The 15189-nt window shown below is 45.2% G+C and overlaps 1 protein-coding gene across 3 annotated transcripts in view; it reads left to right on the top strand.

The window, feature by feature from the left end:
* LOC135378435 (uncharacterized) overlaps positions 1 to 15189 on the top strand; it is a 662816-nt gene that overhangs the window by 131897 nt on the left and 515730 nt on the right. Inside the window, exon 1 of one of the 3 annotated variants that reach the window (XM_064611466.1) lies at positions 13034 to 13630. The exons of the other annotated variants lie outside the window; for them this stretch is intronic. Within the exon in view, the coding sequence (XP_064467536.1) occupies positions 13616 to 13630 (15 nt within the window). The 5' untranslated portion in view covers positions 13034 to 13615. Of the gene's footprint in view, positions 1 to 13033; positions 13631 to 15189 lie in introns of those variants that run through there. 3 annotated transcript variants of the gene reach the window in all.

Here is a 15189-nt window from a genome sequence, read left to right as displayed (position 1 = left end):
TAATAATGCCGTACTGGCTGTAGGTCATACTGCATGCTGTTCGGTTTGATTTAGTTGCGGTAATGCTCTGCGATCGCCTGTGCACTTAATAGTATGTGAATAGCAGGTGACTTTCCATTGCACTCCGACTTACTTAACCGTTACAGGAATCCCCGTTTTGCACGGTGCCGCACGTGTTTGTTGTAATGTAGATTATTGTCAATCCTTTAACATGAAATTCGAACTTGTGGCCTAAACGTCTTTGTTCCCTGTGAAGGCGCAACTAATCAAATTTTCATTCGAGATCGATGTGACGACGGAACCAATTATGCGGGTCAACTTTGACGCGCTCTAATGATAAAGGAAATTAAGATGAACAAACTACCACGCGTGTTTCTTGCAGCGTAAATACATGTCAATCATTTACCATAAATTTCGGACATGTGGCTTAAACTTCCTTTATTCCCTAACTCTCCAAAACTTTCGTTCTCACCATTGTGCAAGGCCGTAATCTCCTTACGGGTTAACTCGTTCTAGGTACCAAAATAATGAATATGTTACAAATACCAAGCGTGCTTATTGTCATATATACAGGGTACGTGACGTAAGACCGTCTAAATTTTATTAAATCCGCAATTGAGTTTTTTTGTTTTCGAAAAAGTCGTTGAATATACCCATTCCCGACGGGATGTACTCAATGGTGGTGGTATATCAGTGAATAGCGCAGCCGTTAATTAACTTTCGTAATTAATATTTGTACTTAGTGAAAATACGTTGAATGCGATGTAGAGTACAACCGTGGAGGGTCTACCCCACAGGAACCTAAACCACGGCGCCTTTTTGTGCTGTAGTAAAAAATGTGGGAAAATACAGTATAATTGAGCACTATGCGCATTTTGCGGCCAATTTCTTCTCTCCCCGTCTCGGTGTCACCCCTTTTCAAGTGATATCAGGTTGTTCCTGAAATCATGGAGCAGCCCACTTTGTCCCCAGAAGGAAGCGTGAGGGGACAACAACAACAATAAACAATGACGATGAGGTGGGGTGTTTCACCGCGGTGGTGCGGTGAAACACCATCGGAAAAAAAAGCACCATCGCGAAGCCCTGGATCGCATGAGAATGAGTTTATATATATATATATATTATCAGTCTGTAATATTATCAGCACCCTCATCACGTCGGTCGTCATCCCCCATTCTTCGAGCTCCCAAGAACGGTGTCTTGTGCATTGTCTCTTTTTCGGTCATGAAGGCGTCTTTCCAAGGCCTCCTTCCTACCCTCGTTATTTCATAGTTAACAATACGTATTTTTCTTGCGGTGGGGGATGTCTCTAAAGAAACTGCGGCAGCCTCCTTTAGTCATAAATTTAGATCGTCTTTAAGTGATCACATACGTGCAGGTGTGTTACCTAATGGAGGACCCTGAGTGCTGCTTCAAGAGTCAAAGCGTCTTATTGAATAACGCAATACGCTCCGAAAAGGAAATAACGCTGCGAGGGCACGCCATGTAATACAGCCCACACTAAACTGATTCAGGGAGAGCAGAAAAGGTATACAGAATAATAAAAATACGTGCAAATTTATGCACACATAATGTTAAGAATTCTTGAAATTGCAAAAAGAAGGGGGTAAAGAATGAACGAAGTTATTTTATTCCCGATATTGTTCGTGGGAGCCCCGAAAAGAAAATCCTCGTATCGATTTCACGAGTTGGATTTTTTAAAATTCCGTGTTAGCGCCGCGAAGCAACTGTGGCTATGAGCGGCGTACAAACTTGGACATATGGAGGGAGAACAGCAGGAAGAAGTGGGGGACAGAGGGGTTAGTATGCGTCTTAGGCCGACTTCAGGGGGAACTGTGCCGGCATTCGTCTTGAAAGTCTTCGGAAAACCCAGGGAAAACCTCAGACAGCACAACCGGTGAGAGGATTCGAACCCGTATTATTTACCAGTCTCGGCGTGGAAAGCGATCATCCTAACCACTATGCCACGGGAGCTAGTACGAGTTGGATTAACCCTGCAACGAATGACAGAGCAATGACTATATTAGAATACACTTTAACGTCAAGTCTAAACAATGAACAAATTGTAAGCGGAACGACCAACCGTTCGATATCTGGTTTGCAAAATAAAGGCGGGAAAGAGAGCGCAAAATAGTTGTTTACTAAGCGGAACAACTTTATATTTGAAAAGAGTAGACACACCGCCAGAGGGAGGAAAGGATTAACGGGTCCCGTTTGAAAACCCAAGGTAGGTATGTTACCGGCAACGTGTTATCTACGAGGTAGACCGACTCAATAAGAGTGTATGCCCGTGTTTAGAAGTGCGACACATTATGTGCAGCTGCGTCGATGTAGGCAACGAGCCAACGTCCGTTGTAAATTGAAGGTCAGGATGTAGTGCGAGTTGTGCTTTGCAGTTATTGTGTCCTGATGCTGATGAAGCGATTCAAGAGGTTAGCCTTGTATAAATGACGACCTTGCCACTCGGTGTGCAGCGTGCACTACAAAGAGCTCTCTGTTAATAAGAACAGCTTCAATGATAGCTGAATTTGATTAGGCATATAATGCGACAGTAAACGCGATTCGAAGGACTTTGTCGTGGCTGCATCCGCTTCGCTATTGCTGTCGGAACAAAATGGGCAGTATTACGTGCAAGAGACATACTGGAGATGTCCTTCTATGATGGCTGCCAACTTCCTATCGTGTTTAAAAATCTATGACGGCAATCCCAAATATGATTCGCAGTTTGTATTTCCTTTTAAGGATCCCCCGCACGACGTATTTCCGAATGTCTGTTTCGTTCGATGATTGCGAACGCAAAACGGAAGTTTGCGAGTTGTATTCACAGTTAACAGTAGGAATGGTAATAATTAACAGCAGCCACTCAAGAGAGCAATTGTTTGCAATGTTATTTATTTATCTGATTAAACGCAATGTCCTAGAACAGTCGACCGATTCTCAGAATAGAGTTGTATTTGGCTCATGCCATCATCAGCGAAGCAGCTTTCTCGAAAAATAACAAAAATGAACGGCATGTTCAAATACTGTTTTGGTTTTCACATTAGCAATGACAACTACACCTCTGCGAGAATCACCAGCATATGTGATCGAAACAGAAGTGACTTGGGCGTGTTTTGCCATGTGAAAAAAACATAATCACCGAGTTTCGTCCGCGGCCGTCCCCCCGGCCGGGGCTTCGCTGGAAGATCATTAGTCTGCCCCCCCCCCCCCCCCAGTATTTGCCGGGTGTATACCCTTAGTTGGTCGGTACCGGCGCTGGGGCTCTCTTCGTCCAACTCTCTTCCCTTTCCCATTAGATTCTTCGGTTCTTCGGAATCTTCTTTCCTATTTTAATGTCCCTATAAGAATTGGGCAGAGGGCGAATCCACATGCAACAAAACCACAGCCGTTGCAGGAGACTGGCCGCTTCCGCGGGACATGTCTCACATTTATGGGGGTTCGTCCAGACCTGAACCAACACGGCGGTTATCTTCACAGATTTAATGGACGTCTGGCTTGATGGAGTGTTCCCTCCTCGCCAGTACTGCCGTGGTCATGTGACACGCTACACTGTAAACTTTTTCACACCTTTAAAGGTGTGCGCTATGCACATTCAATCTGGTCGCGTAACATTGCATCTCCAGTATGATATTTTACAAAATTCGGAAAGCATTACTAAAAATCAAGTGTCAGTGCAAATCTTGCTTTCATTATGTCTTGGATATCGTAGGTACGAGCTAATGCATATATGCATCGCTATCGATAATCGCGCACGCGCAAGTGTCTACAATACTGTTGAACAATGTTGAGATGTTGCAAGACTTTTTTGGAGGACAGACAACACTCGAGTAAAGAAAATTTGTGCGAAACCGTGCTCCATTATGATGTTACCAAAATTACACCTAAAAAGGCGTGCGCCATGCACGCTGTTACACCTTTAAAGGTGTGAAAAGATTTAGAGTGTAGCAGAGAATGGGACCGTACGGACTTAGGCATGTGCCTAGGTAGTCCCAAGGTAGGTAGTACCAAGTAGGTACACTGTAAAAAAAATACTGTGATTTCTACGGGCGTTTAATAGTATATGACGACGGCGTGTTACCGTAATCACAAATACTGCGAAAACTACGTAAAACGGTGGCGCCATCATCATGCGCCGGCCAAAAACTTCAATGCGGAGGCAAGGCCAAGCCAAGTATGGGGCATTGCCGTCATTCGCAACCGCCGGAAGCGGAACATCGTGCGCGGACGACGGTTGACGAAGGACGACGAAGCGGTTGTTGTAAATCTCCTGAATGCTCGTAGTCAGGTAAGCACATTTCTGTTCGCACATCCTGTTCTTTGCGATTTGAGCGTGGTGCACCGTATGCCTGGTTTTGTTCAACTTGTGTGACACCAGTAAATCGTGGCTCGCGTTTGTTGCGAAGCGTCTCCCTAGTTCTGTGTGTAGGTCCTGGCTCGTAGGGTGATCAAGGCGCTCTTGTTGTAATGTATCGTTGCGGAAGGTGCCCATGTGTTTTTAACACTCTGATGGGCTAGTTAACCACCGTAGATGTGTACATGAAGCGAGCAGAATACCGTGCTGTCATGCATTATGTGTGTACACGGCGGTGACCTATGCAAAACTCGGATGTCACATTTTGGGACGTTACAAGAAAACACCAGGGCGGTCGCCTGGAATCGATTTGCTCTCCGAAACCACGAAAGTATGTCACGTCCGTTCGTGCTCGCGTCAGTTCACTACGAATTTAGAGATAATGTCACATATGAAGCAGCCGAGAGGGTCATGATCAGGTGTCCTTATGAACGCTGCCAGAAGAAGTTCCATGCCGTCTCCGCGTTTTGTGTGCACCTTCTTCTTATTTCTTTCAAAAAAAAAAATAAATAAAACAGTGAGTCTATTTCCTTTCTTTTTGGCGTGTTTTGATGCCAGAACTGACTGATGGGTGCACATGGTTCCTTCGTATGTTCTTCCTTCGAAAAAATAAACGATTAGTATAACTGCATGTCAACTGCCCTGCTCCCTGTAACAGTTTCCTTTCTCTTTGCAGTATTTTGATGCCATAGCTGACCGATGGGTGCACATGGTTCCTTCGTATGTTCTTCCTTCGAAAAAATAAACGATTAGTATAATTGCATGTCAATTGCCCGGCTCCCTGCAACAGTTTCCTTTCTCTTTGCAGTATTTCATGCCATAGCTGACCGATGGGTGCACATGGTTCCTTCGTATGTTCTTCCTTCGAAAAAATAAACGATTAGTATAATTGCATGTCAATTGCCCGGCTCCCTGCAACAGTTTCCTTTCTCTTTGCAGTATTTGATGCCAGAGCTGACTGATGGGTGCACATGGTTCCTTCGTATGTTCTTCTTTTGAAAAAATAAACGGTGAGTATAATTGCATGTCAATTGCCCGGCTCCCTGTAACAGTTCCCTTTCTCTTTGCAGGGTTTTGATGCCAGGGGTGACTGGCGCATTTTCATCACTATGTACATAGAAAATAAATCTCAATGTGACAAACATCACAATGTGTTGCGCATGGTCATTGCTTAAACTGCTCTCATTGCTACGACTATATGTAGAAAAAACAGCGGGGCTCCAGGGACGGGCACAGCATCATAAGGGTACACGGCATATGTCAGTTAAAATTACTGGCCAATGCAGTTTTTTTAACGGGCACAACTTATACGGGGCCGCCGGAAAAAACGGCCAATGTTTGGCAGCCAACTTTCCTTGCATTTGCCCGTTTTTTTTACGGTGAATTTTTTTTACAGTGATAGTAGCAAGTAGGTAGTACCAAGTCCGTACGGTACCATTTGCTGCTGGAGTGTCACTCTGAGGAAGGAATGCGCCGGAGCGTGTTCCGTAAACTTTTGTCCAGCACTGCACAAGAGTAACTACTTGTTGTTCACCAACAAGTGAACACAGGACAGAAATTCACCGGGCACTACCACTTGCAGTACTTCCCTTTGGTACTAGTGGTCGTGCAACTCTGTCGAAAGGTTGTTCTAGGGCCCACCTCTTACGCTAGGTGGCGCACACATCGACAGGGGTGTTCTGCTCGAAGGCATTCCAATGGGCTGCTCAGGTAAATATATGCGAAAGCCGCGAAAATATGCGAAATAATTGTCGTGGCATCTGCGCCACGTTCGCATACTTGATTTGATTCGGTGTTGACTGTCGATTGATGCGGCGGTCGTGTACAAGTGTACCCTCCTACACATGCTTCAGGATCCGTATGGGTTGTACGCGTAATTTATTGCTTTGTTTCCGCAACATTCCGGTATTCTACTCATGTTTATAATCAGAGATCGGGAAGTTACTCGACAAAAGAAACTCGTTACCAGTTAAATGAACTATCGCATGAGGAAAGGTGTGTATGAGACCGATACGGTAATGTTTGTCACCGGTCTACAGTCTACATGGCCAACTTTCTCTTCCGAAAACATCTTACTTATTAAATAAACGAGTTTTAAAGATTCACACTCCGTCTGCAGCTAAGTCAGCATAACGTAAGCCGGGTACACGAATGGGATCAAAGCGCAGGTGATTGTCTCCGAGGTCGTCTGCTTCGCGTTCGCAACGCAACATAAGTGAAACGACCTCGGTGAATACGCCGGCTTTCGCTTACCAGTGTGGCGGACGCAGACACGCGGGGACTGACATTAATGCCCTTTGCTATGTTGGATCGTCCTAGCATCTACACATATATTGCCTCTACCATTAGTCAATGGTGTCGCTGAAGACTGTGTCCGTGAGGGCCTCTTGATCTTCAGCAGAACCTGCGAGCGTTGTAGCTCTCTTCACCAGTGTCTGCGGCGCAGCAGATATGGTACGTAATCGCATCTTTGACTGTCGCTTCGAGAGATACGATGCACGTTTCCAGGCGTCTCTGAGAGTTTCCTCACATGGCCAAAGCAAACAGTAACACACGTTCTTCACAAGTGTGGTACCCCATGTTGCAAAATGGGATGCAACAAGCCAGGGAAGGGTAACGGACGTATCTTCGTTACCGTGTCCATTTTCGTTAATGCTACATTTTCGTTTCCGTTATCCGTTTCTGACACCAGCCTTTCAATTTAGTTTCAGTTACGTTTCCGTTACTGTTACCGGTAATGGAAAGGCTGTTACAGAGCTCCGGGAGGACAGCCCGTCCGGCTCTGTCAGCACCCTGTTTTACCCAAGTGCATCTTCGGTGTCGCGCGTACACACTACACAAGTAATTTTACGTCGTTGGGATGCGCACATCTTGCAAGATTTTTTTAAAAATAATGTAGGATTATGTCTTCAGTCTTCACTCACTCTGAGTCCAGCAACTCAAGATGGGCGTAACCTTCATCCAATGTCGCATCGCATTCATAAGCGGACGCTCTCAGTAGTAAATAATACTGTCATAGCCACGGTGAAATGAAAAAAAAGAAAAAATAAATGACTAAAAATTGTAGGCTGTCATCGTCGTGCTGGTGGAGTATAGTCATGTGTTTATGTCATGAAGTTATGAGGACTGGGACGAGGTAAGCGAGGGATGCACCCTTGAGATCCAATACTGCGCTTTGTTTCCATGCTCTCGTGTAGTATGTAGAACATTCCAGGAAATGGAGTCATCAAAATACAAAAATAAAGTGGAAAGTCACTGAAATGTCATCGCACAACAGGAATAGCCATTACCTGAATTCAATGCCGGACGATAATTTTCGTTTCCGTTTCTGTTTCCGGTAATGGAGGACCGTGGTATGCGTTTCCGTTATCGTTACCATCTCCGATTTCGGTAATATATCGTTTCTGTTTCCGTTACCATTACCGTTACCCTTCCCTGCCAACAACATTTCGGCGTGGCGTCTCCGTCACAAGCGTACAGGAAAGACGGGCCACTACACTGTACACGCGCTCCAGCCGCATGCGTGACGCAGTAAGAACCGCGCTGGTGTTCGCTTCTCTCCATAGGAGAAGATCTCCCATAGAGTTACGGCGCAGTTTCACGACCAGGAGTAGCGAAGGACCGTGGTAATACGTAGAAAACGTCTCGTACGCAGAACGCATTCTGTAACTATGCTTACGACGATGTTGTCGACGGACGCAAAAGGCAACATCACTACGTCACTGTAGCACTCTAGGTGTGCTTTCGCGCTCTGTCTTGGCTGATTTAGCTGACTCTGATTTTCCAAAACGAACGATGTTGACGTGTTCACACCAGTCTTGGGAAGTAACTTAGTTACAAGTATAGTTACAGTAACTACTAACAAAAATGTAACTTGTAACTGTAAGTATAGTTACTTGCCCCGAAAATGTAACTTGCAACTGTAGCTAGCTACTTTACTTTTCTGTCTAACTAGTTACGCTATTTCTGAATGGTATATTCACAATGATTTCCCTACTTTGCATTTATTTCACAACTCCCTTGAATGTGGGGCAGTCACCATCAGCCTCCAAAGCGACGAGAAAAGCGAACGACGACGGACAACAAACACACAGACCCAATGAATCTCTGTTTCTCATGTTCATGGGAGCTTTACTTCCAACATTTCACTTCGTTGTCCACCGCCTTGCCACTTTCCCCTAGATACTGCACTGCACGCCCTTGGTGGATTCATTGTAGCGAGCACTGAAGAACTGGTGAGATTCGAAGCGTTACACTGATAAGAAGGCACGTGAAAAGGTTTTGTTACATTTACATGTAGGTTGGACGATCAGTGGGAGAGGAGAGATCTCATTATTGCTGCATCATCTCACCCTCGATTCAGATTCACATGGTAGGAAGGAACACAAAAGGAGACGGTAACTGAGGCCCTGCTCCAGGAGTACAGATTATTGGAACAAGAGCAAGAGGTGCCCACATCATATGTAATGGCGTCGACGTCGATCACGACGGTGATGACTTCTTCTATATTCACCCGGAATCTGCAGGAACCGAAGACTTCGACAGGTGGAGGGAAGGGAGCCTCAGTGCCCTAACTGCCCTCAGTAATTTTCCAATCCATAGAAAAATATTTCTCAAGTATAACACTCGTATCCCTTCTAGTGCCCCGGTTGAGCGGCTGTTTAGCGTGGGCAGAGATGTTTTCGCAATTAAACGAGGTAAACACAGTAATGTAAACTTCGAACACCAGTTGCTGCTCAAGTGTAATATGTATAAATAGCACATTGTACATAACTTCCATGTTTGCAATAAAGCCTGTTGATGTCATGTCTTTGTTTTGAAAATCCGCTACGTAATGAACTAGTAACTGTAACTTAACTACTTACTTTTTTCGTGGAATAACTGTGGTAACGTTTTTGCTCGAGTTACTGTAACTGTAACTTAGTTAGTTTTCAAAGTAACTTTTCCCAAGACTGGTCCACACTCTACGAAGGCTGACTCCAGACTGAAGGGAAACGCGCTCTAGGTGTGCTCCTCATAGACATGCATCCCGTGAGCTGTGACATCGCAAAACATCTGCCCTGTGACATTTATACCTACACTCTAAATCTTTTCACACCTTTAAAGGTGTAATAACGTGCATGGCGCACGCCTTTTTAGGTGTAATTTTGGTGACATCATAATGGAGCACGGTTTTGCACAAATTTTCTTTACTCGAGTGTTGTCTGTCCTCCAAAAATTCAGTCTTGCAACATCTCAACATTGTTCAACAGTATTGTAGACCCTTGCCCGTGCTCGATTATCGGTAGCGATGCATATATGCATTAGCTCGTACCTACGATATTCGAGGCATCATGAAAGCAAGATTTGCACTGACACTTGATCTTTAGTAATGCTTTCCGAATTTTGTAAAATATCATCCTGGAGATACAAAGTTACGCAACCAGCTTGAATGTGCATAGCGCACACCTTTAAAGGTGTGAAAAGGTTTACAGTGTATAGGTGAGCGAGCGCAAGTAGGAGTGAGACTGAGATTCAAAGAGGAAAATCGGAGCGGGAACACTTGTGTCGAGGGCAAGGGCACTGCCTCACAGAATAACATGAACTATAGAGTGAAACGTGAATAACATTACAGCCTCAGCATGACACCTATAGATAATAGCTTTCACGACACCCCGCATGCAAATTGCCGGGAGGTGGTGGCCACCACCACCATAAAAGCGGACCGCCTTCCGGTTAATCGGACTCTCACTTCTTTGTGTAGATGCACTCACGAACCAGCAGAAATCCAATCTACGATTGTTGTGGTGGCCGCTCATAATGTTGAGCACGGAGATACCAAAATCGGGAGATGATACATGTTTCCGTGTAGGTTATATTAAATGTTCCTGTCAGCTCACTGCTTCGTGGGATATATATTTTGCATTGCGCCACGCTGTACCGCTCGCTGTCGAAATATCGAGGTGCATTGAACTCCGGCTTCTTACCTCTGACATTCATGAGCCTACCAGTATGTGCACCTCATAGCTGTTTCCCGAGGGGACAGGAAGCATGAAGCTGCGAAAACGAATGGTTGTATCTGTTTTTTTTTTGTTTTTTTTAGTTGTCGGGATCTGAGCGCCTTTACTAATCTAATGTGGCATTTCAAAAGTAGTCTGTTCTACAAGCACGTCTCTTTTAGTGTAGTCCCGTAGCCTTTGCAAAAAAAAAGGAGAAAAAGAAAACATTGGCGTGACTACGCCCAACGCCGGTGTAACTCGATCCACACTCGAAACCCTGAGATTGAAGAACACAGGAGACAAAAGACGACACATCAGGAATCTCAAGCGCAGCAAAAAGCTCCAGTTGCTAACTGCCTTTAAAATGGCAGACTTTTTTACCTTTGGCTGTGATCCTTTGTCACCCTTATTATACATGCTTCGGCTGTAGGTAGTAGTTGGTGCCTGAAGAAAAGTTACGAAAGTTGTCGCGCTCACCATAAGCACAAAAGTTCGCACGTACATACTACAGTCAAAAAGTAATGGTGAAAAAAATTATTGAACGGAGAAGGAGGGTACGCGCGAGCTGGTCTAAATTCGATGTAGCTCATTTCCTTGAGCCTGAAGGGGAACGCGCACACACATAAAAACAGACCGGAGGACTCGTGTCTCGAGTCGTCCGGTCTGTTTTTATGCGTGTGTGAGTGTGTTCTAAACGCTCATTCTCAAGGAAATGATACCCACATTGGGGAAAAAAAGGACTTGCCGGTTGTCATTGAACCGGCATGAAAACAACAGAATGACAAAAAGCCGGTCGTCATTCTGTAAGCATTTTGGTTCTGCAGAATTGTTCCACAATGTAGAGACGAAGATGACATAATGTATCACGACAACAGGAAGATTGTCCGGAGGATGGGGCCCGTAAACGATGATTATCCAAGGCTACAAACCGTTGACCTGAAGACATTTGGTTGTGGGTGCCCTAACTACGGCAACTGGCTCGTCGAAGGGAACTGACGTTCCACGTGCCGATTGAGTGCGTCACCCTTCATAGTGGGCGTTGGAATTCTTTTAACTCTCCAGTCCCTAACTCTCTTTCTACCAAGTGCCAACACCGAACACACACTCGTTTCTTTGCAAAAAGTAATGAGTAATGTCATTACAATTACTGCCTAAACATAATAAATTACACTACAATTTACATAATGTCAAAATTAATGCATTACATTACAAATTACAACAGAAAAGTAATTCATTACTGGAATTTCATTACGGTAAGGACATTACTACCGAGGCGACACCCACAACTTTTTTTTTTACCTGTGCACCAATACCCACCCACCCACCCGCAAGGGGTGTGTGTGTGGGGGGGGGGAGGGGCTTTTGCTATTTCAGCATTAGACACATGCGGTTAATGACACGTTAAGCTGCTATGACGTAACTGCAAAAATGACTCCCCCAAAATTTTGCACCCCCCCCCCCCGTGCTTGGGGTTCCGTACTGCTTGTACTGCCCGTACTGCTTGTACTGATAGCGGGACAACCACTTGCTTTGTGTGACAAGTAAATGAGTGCCACTACCTATATGTCAAATGCATTAGGCAATATTGTGCACCGCTGCTCCGCATTGTGGACAATCCTGGTACGTTTCTACGTACTCTGGCAGCGTTTATCTGTCATCAAGGTAGAACCGCTTGGTTGTATACGAATCTATTTCATACTGCTTTTGCGATATTTTTTTTTTTTCACACCGCTACGAATCGCTGTGCAGGGAGTACGTGTTGTACCGTTCAGTTTATCTTTTTTTTTCTCTCTCTCTCTCTCGCTTTCAAAATTCGCGTAGTCGTTTTTCGTGAAATCCTATTTAACAATGAGTCAGCATAAATAACTGCAGCACTTCTTAACACTGGTAAAGGGTGCGCTCTTCACATGTCTAATTGCTGGTTGCCACATGCAAGCCTTCAACCGGTACATGGCGATTGAAGGGTTTCTGACATTTACACCTTATGCGTCATTGGAGTTTGAGTTGAGTTTGGGTTTGAATGTAAAAAAAAGAGGACAAATTGAATTCGTCACCAGATGAATTCTGCTACTCCCACAATGAACTTCATTGGAATACTTTCACTGCCAGCAACTCATGCAAAATCAGCGAAGCACATCGTTCTCGCTTCGTTTTAATGAGTCTCTAAGTCTGTCAGTACGTTGCTCGTTTTGTTACTCTCATCATTGCAATTGCTTCGATGCCCAGCGAACGTACTTCAGTCCTTAATCCCAATCGCTGCCATCCAATTTATCCCCTGTTCGCTTGCATTTTTTTTTCTGATTATTCGTTCCCTTTTCCCCCGATCAGCCAGTCTTTCGCCCTTTTCCTCCACGCTGTCCTTTTTGCTGCGCATGCGCTAACCCCACTACGGGCTGCAGTCCCCCTTGCGGAATATAGCGCAACTTCCTCCCCTCTCTTCACTGCGGAGACCGGCGTAAACAAAACACTCCTTCTGTCCTGAGCACGTGTGCTCCACACTGGCGACGCTGCGCTTGTGCGAGGAACGCGGACGATCCAAACAAATCACTGCTCTTCTTTCTCCCCCCCTCCCTTCTTGCGCCGTTCAAACCGAAACCGAAAGTGAAATGCTGCCTGAACGGAGCCAAATTCCTCCTCGCCTGCGGTGTAAAGCCGGTCAGATAAACGCTTCAGCGTAGCACACGAAGGGCAATAACGGGCAGACGGCCTTTTCGAGCGGACGCTCTTCTCACCAGCTCCCGTCGTCTGCTTTGCAGCAGCGTGTTCGCGTTTTGTCTTTCAGCTTTCTGCCTGTGTCCTCCAGGAATCGATTTCCAGCCCAGGGTCATGTGCGCTGTAGATCGTTCGTCGGATTGTTAGATGGTGCAGTGCGTGTTGAATATACTATCTTGCTCGAGCTGAAGACAGTGCTGTCATCTACGCTTCAAGAAAGTGATTGCTTCAGTCGACATTTCTTCGCGGAGTGGATATATCGCCCTTCTGCTGTTCCCCTGGGCACTGGTGACCTTTCTAAAGTGCGCACAAATAGACTTCTTACGTGTGCACGCGGTTTCATAAGAGTCTATCACTTTGAACGGAGCAGCTCGTTTTGTGTGAACGGGTAACTTTGTTTTTCGCTGTGCTTGAAATCGATTTCCAGACTCGTTGTGGTCCAAGCAGTGGATATGCAATTGAGCTCGTGATTTCACACTGTAGGAAAGGATTGAAGAATCGCGCAAAGGCGCTAGTATACAACTGGGTGTCAACGTTCAATGTGGAAAAGAATTGGATTTCGTCGTGTTTGACCATGTTTAAACACCAGGTTAGTCACCGACTTATTGTTATGCATGCAATACGTTTTTACTTCATCACGAAAAAAGGTTGCAGTTTTTGCCCTCTTTTATGAATAGATGTATATCCGATGCACATCTATGCGCGGGCCATTACATTTCAATGTAATGGCCCGCGCACAAGATTTCTTGAGTTGTCTTAGTAATGAATGAGTTGCGCAAGCAATCAAGTGTCACATATCGTTACAATTCATTTCTGAATGCTTCTAACGATGTGCTCATTTTCAGTCTCACTTTAATGTTGAAGACGAATTCGTGCTCTGGACTTCTCTGTCTTCATGCGTGAACGACACGCTAATTAGATATAAAGTACATATCACTCTTAGGCCTCCGTGAGGATGCCTAGTCATGTCGAGATTCCAATATGATTCCAATCCCAATTTCATCAACGTCGCCATCATTCCATACATATTCATGAATGGACGTAGAGACGCTATACTCTCTCTATTGGCATTGCTCTCAAGATGATTTTATCGCCTCAGGGATCATTCTCGTTGAAAAGTCGATGACATTGAAGCCTCTGGAGACAACTTGAAGTGCAGCACAAACGTAGTGGCGAATATTTCTGACGTTTTGAGGCTGCGAAGTGCGCTGTTGAATTTCAGACTGCAGGGGTACGTGGACAACAATAGACCCTTTCATTTAGTTAATGGGTTGCTAAAGCAGAAAGCAACGCAGCAAGAGAAAAAAATGTCGGTGAAGTCAGAATAATAATCATGGTATCGGGTTTGTTTGCGCAGTGTGGCGACATGTTGCACGTGCCGCAGGTATAGGGTAGTCAGAGCACCAAATAGCACAGTCAACGGGTTCGTCGTATCAAAGAGAATGTAGAACACTGTGGAAGATATGATAATAGGAATCAGTCAGCGACACTTTTGTCCCCTGCGTCAAACGAAAACCGTCGAAAACTACCGGAACTTTGTTTCAGCGGCCAAAACAGTGGCTATTGACAATCACTTTCCGTAAAAGCAAAGTGCCAGCAGATAATGAGATAAGATTTGCTGAGCTCAGCCATGCAACCTCGCCAACAAATCAATGGCAGTAACATAACGCTTGCTTAACAGCAGTATTGTAAAGAAGGGCAGTGCGAGGGGGTGGCCCGAGAACCCGACCAGTGCCCCAATCTTGAACTTTCATGTAGTGATCGTTATCGTTATATTTAAAGTTCGCGCGCTCCAGAGCCGTCTTGGTAGGTTCGCACAAGACCTCGTGGCAAATCTGGTGATGGTGGTGCTAATGGAAGAGCTCGCCGTTGTTGGCCTCACAGAGGGGGGCAACATCACGGCTAACGCTTTGGGGGAATGCGCGTCCTAGGTCGACTTCCAAAGGAACTGCGCCGACATATGTCTGAAAGCGTGTAAGGAAAACCCAGTGATGCATTTAACGCCCGTTATGGAATAACGACCAGCAAGGCTGTTTAGACACCCAGTGACATCATGACTCATCATTTAATTGTTGTCCTGTGTCCAGCTGAAAAAAAATCTCCAACGACTAGGGGTTACATCTGCGTTCCCCGCTCCATTGTTCGCTT

This window comes from Ornithodoros turicata, chromosome 1, assembly GCF_037126465.1.
Source record: "Ornithodoros turicata isolate Travis chromosome 1, ASM3712646v1, whole genome shotgun sequence".
In the NCBI taxonomy this organism is placed as follows: domain Eukaryota; kingdom Metazoa; phylum Arthropoda; class Arachnida; order Ixodida; family Argasidae; genus Ornithodoros; species Ornithodoros turicata.
The sequence above is the reverse complement of the archived record's forward strand: the minus strand, read 5'-3'. Positions and strand labels throughout refer to the sequence as shown.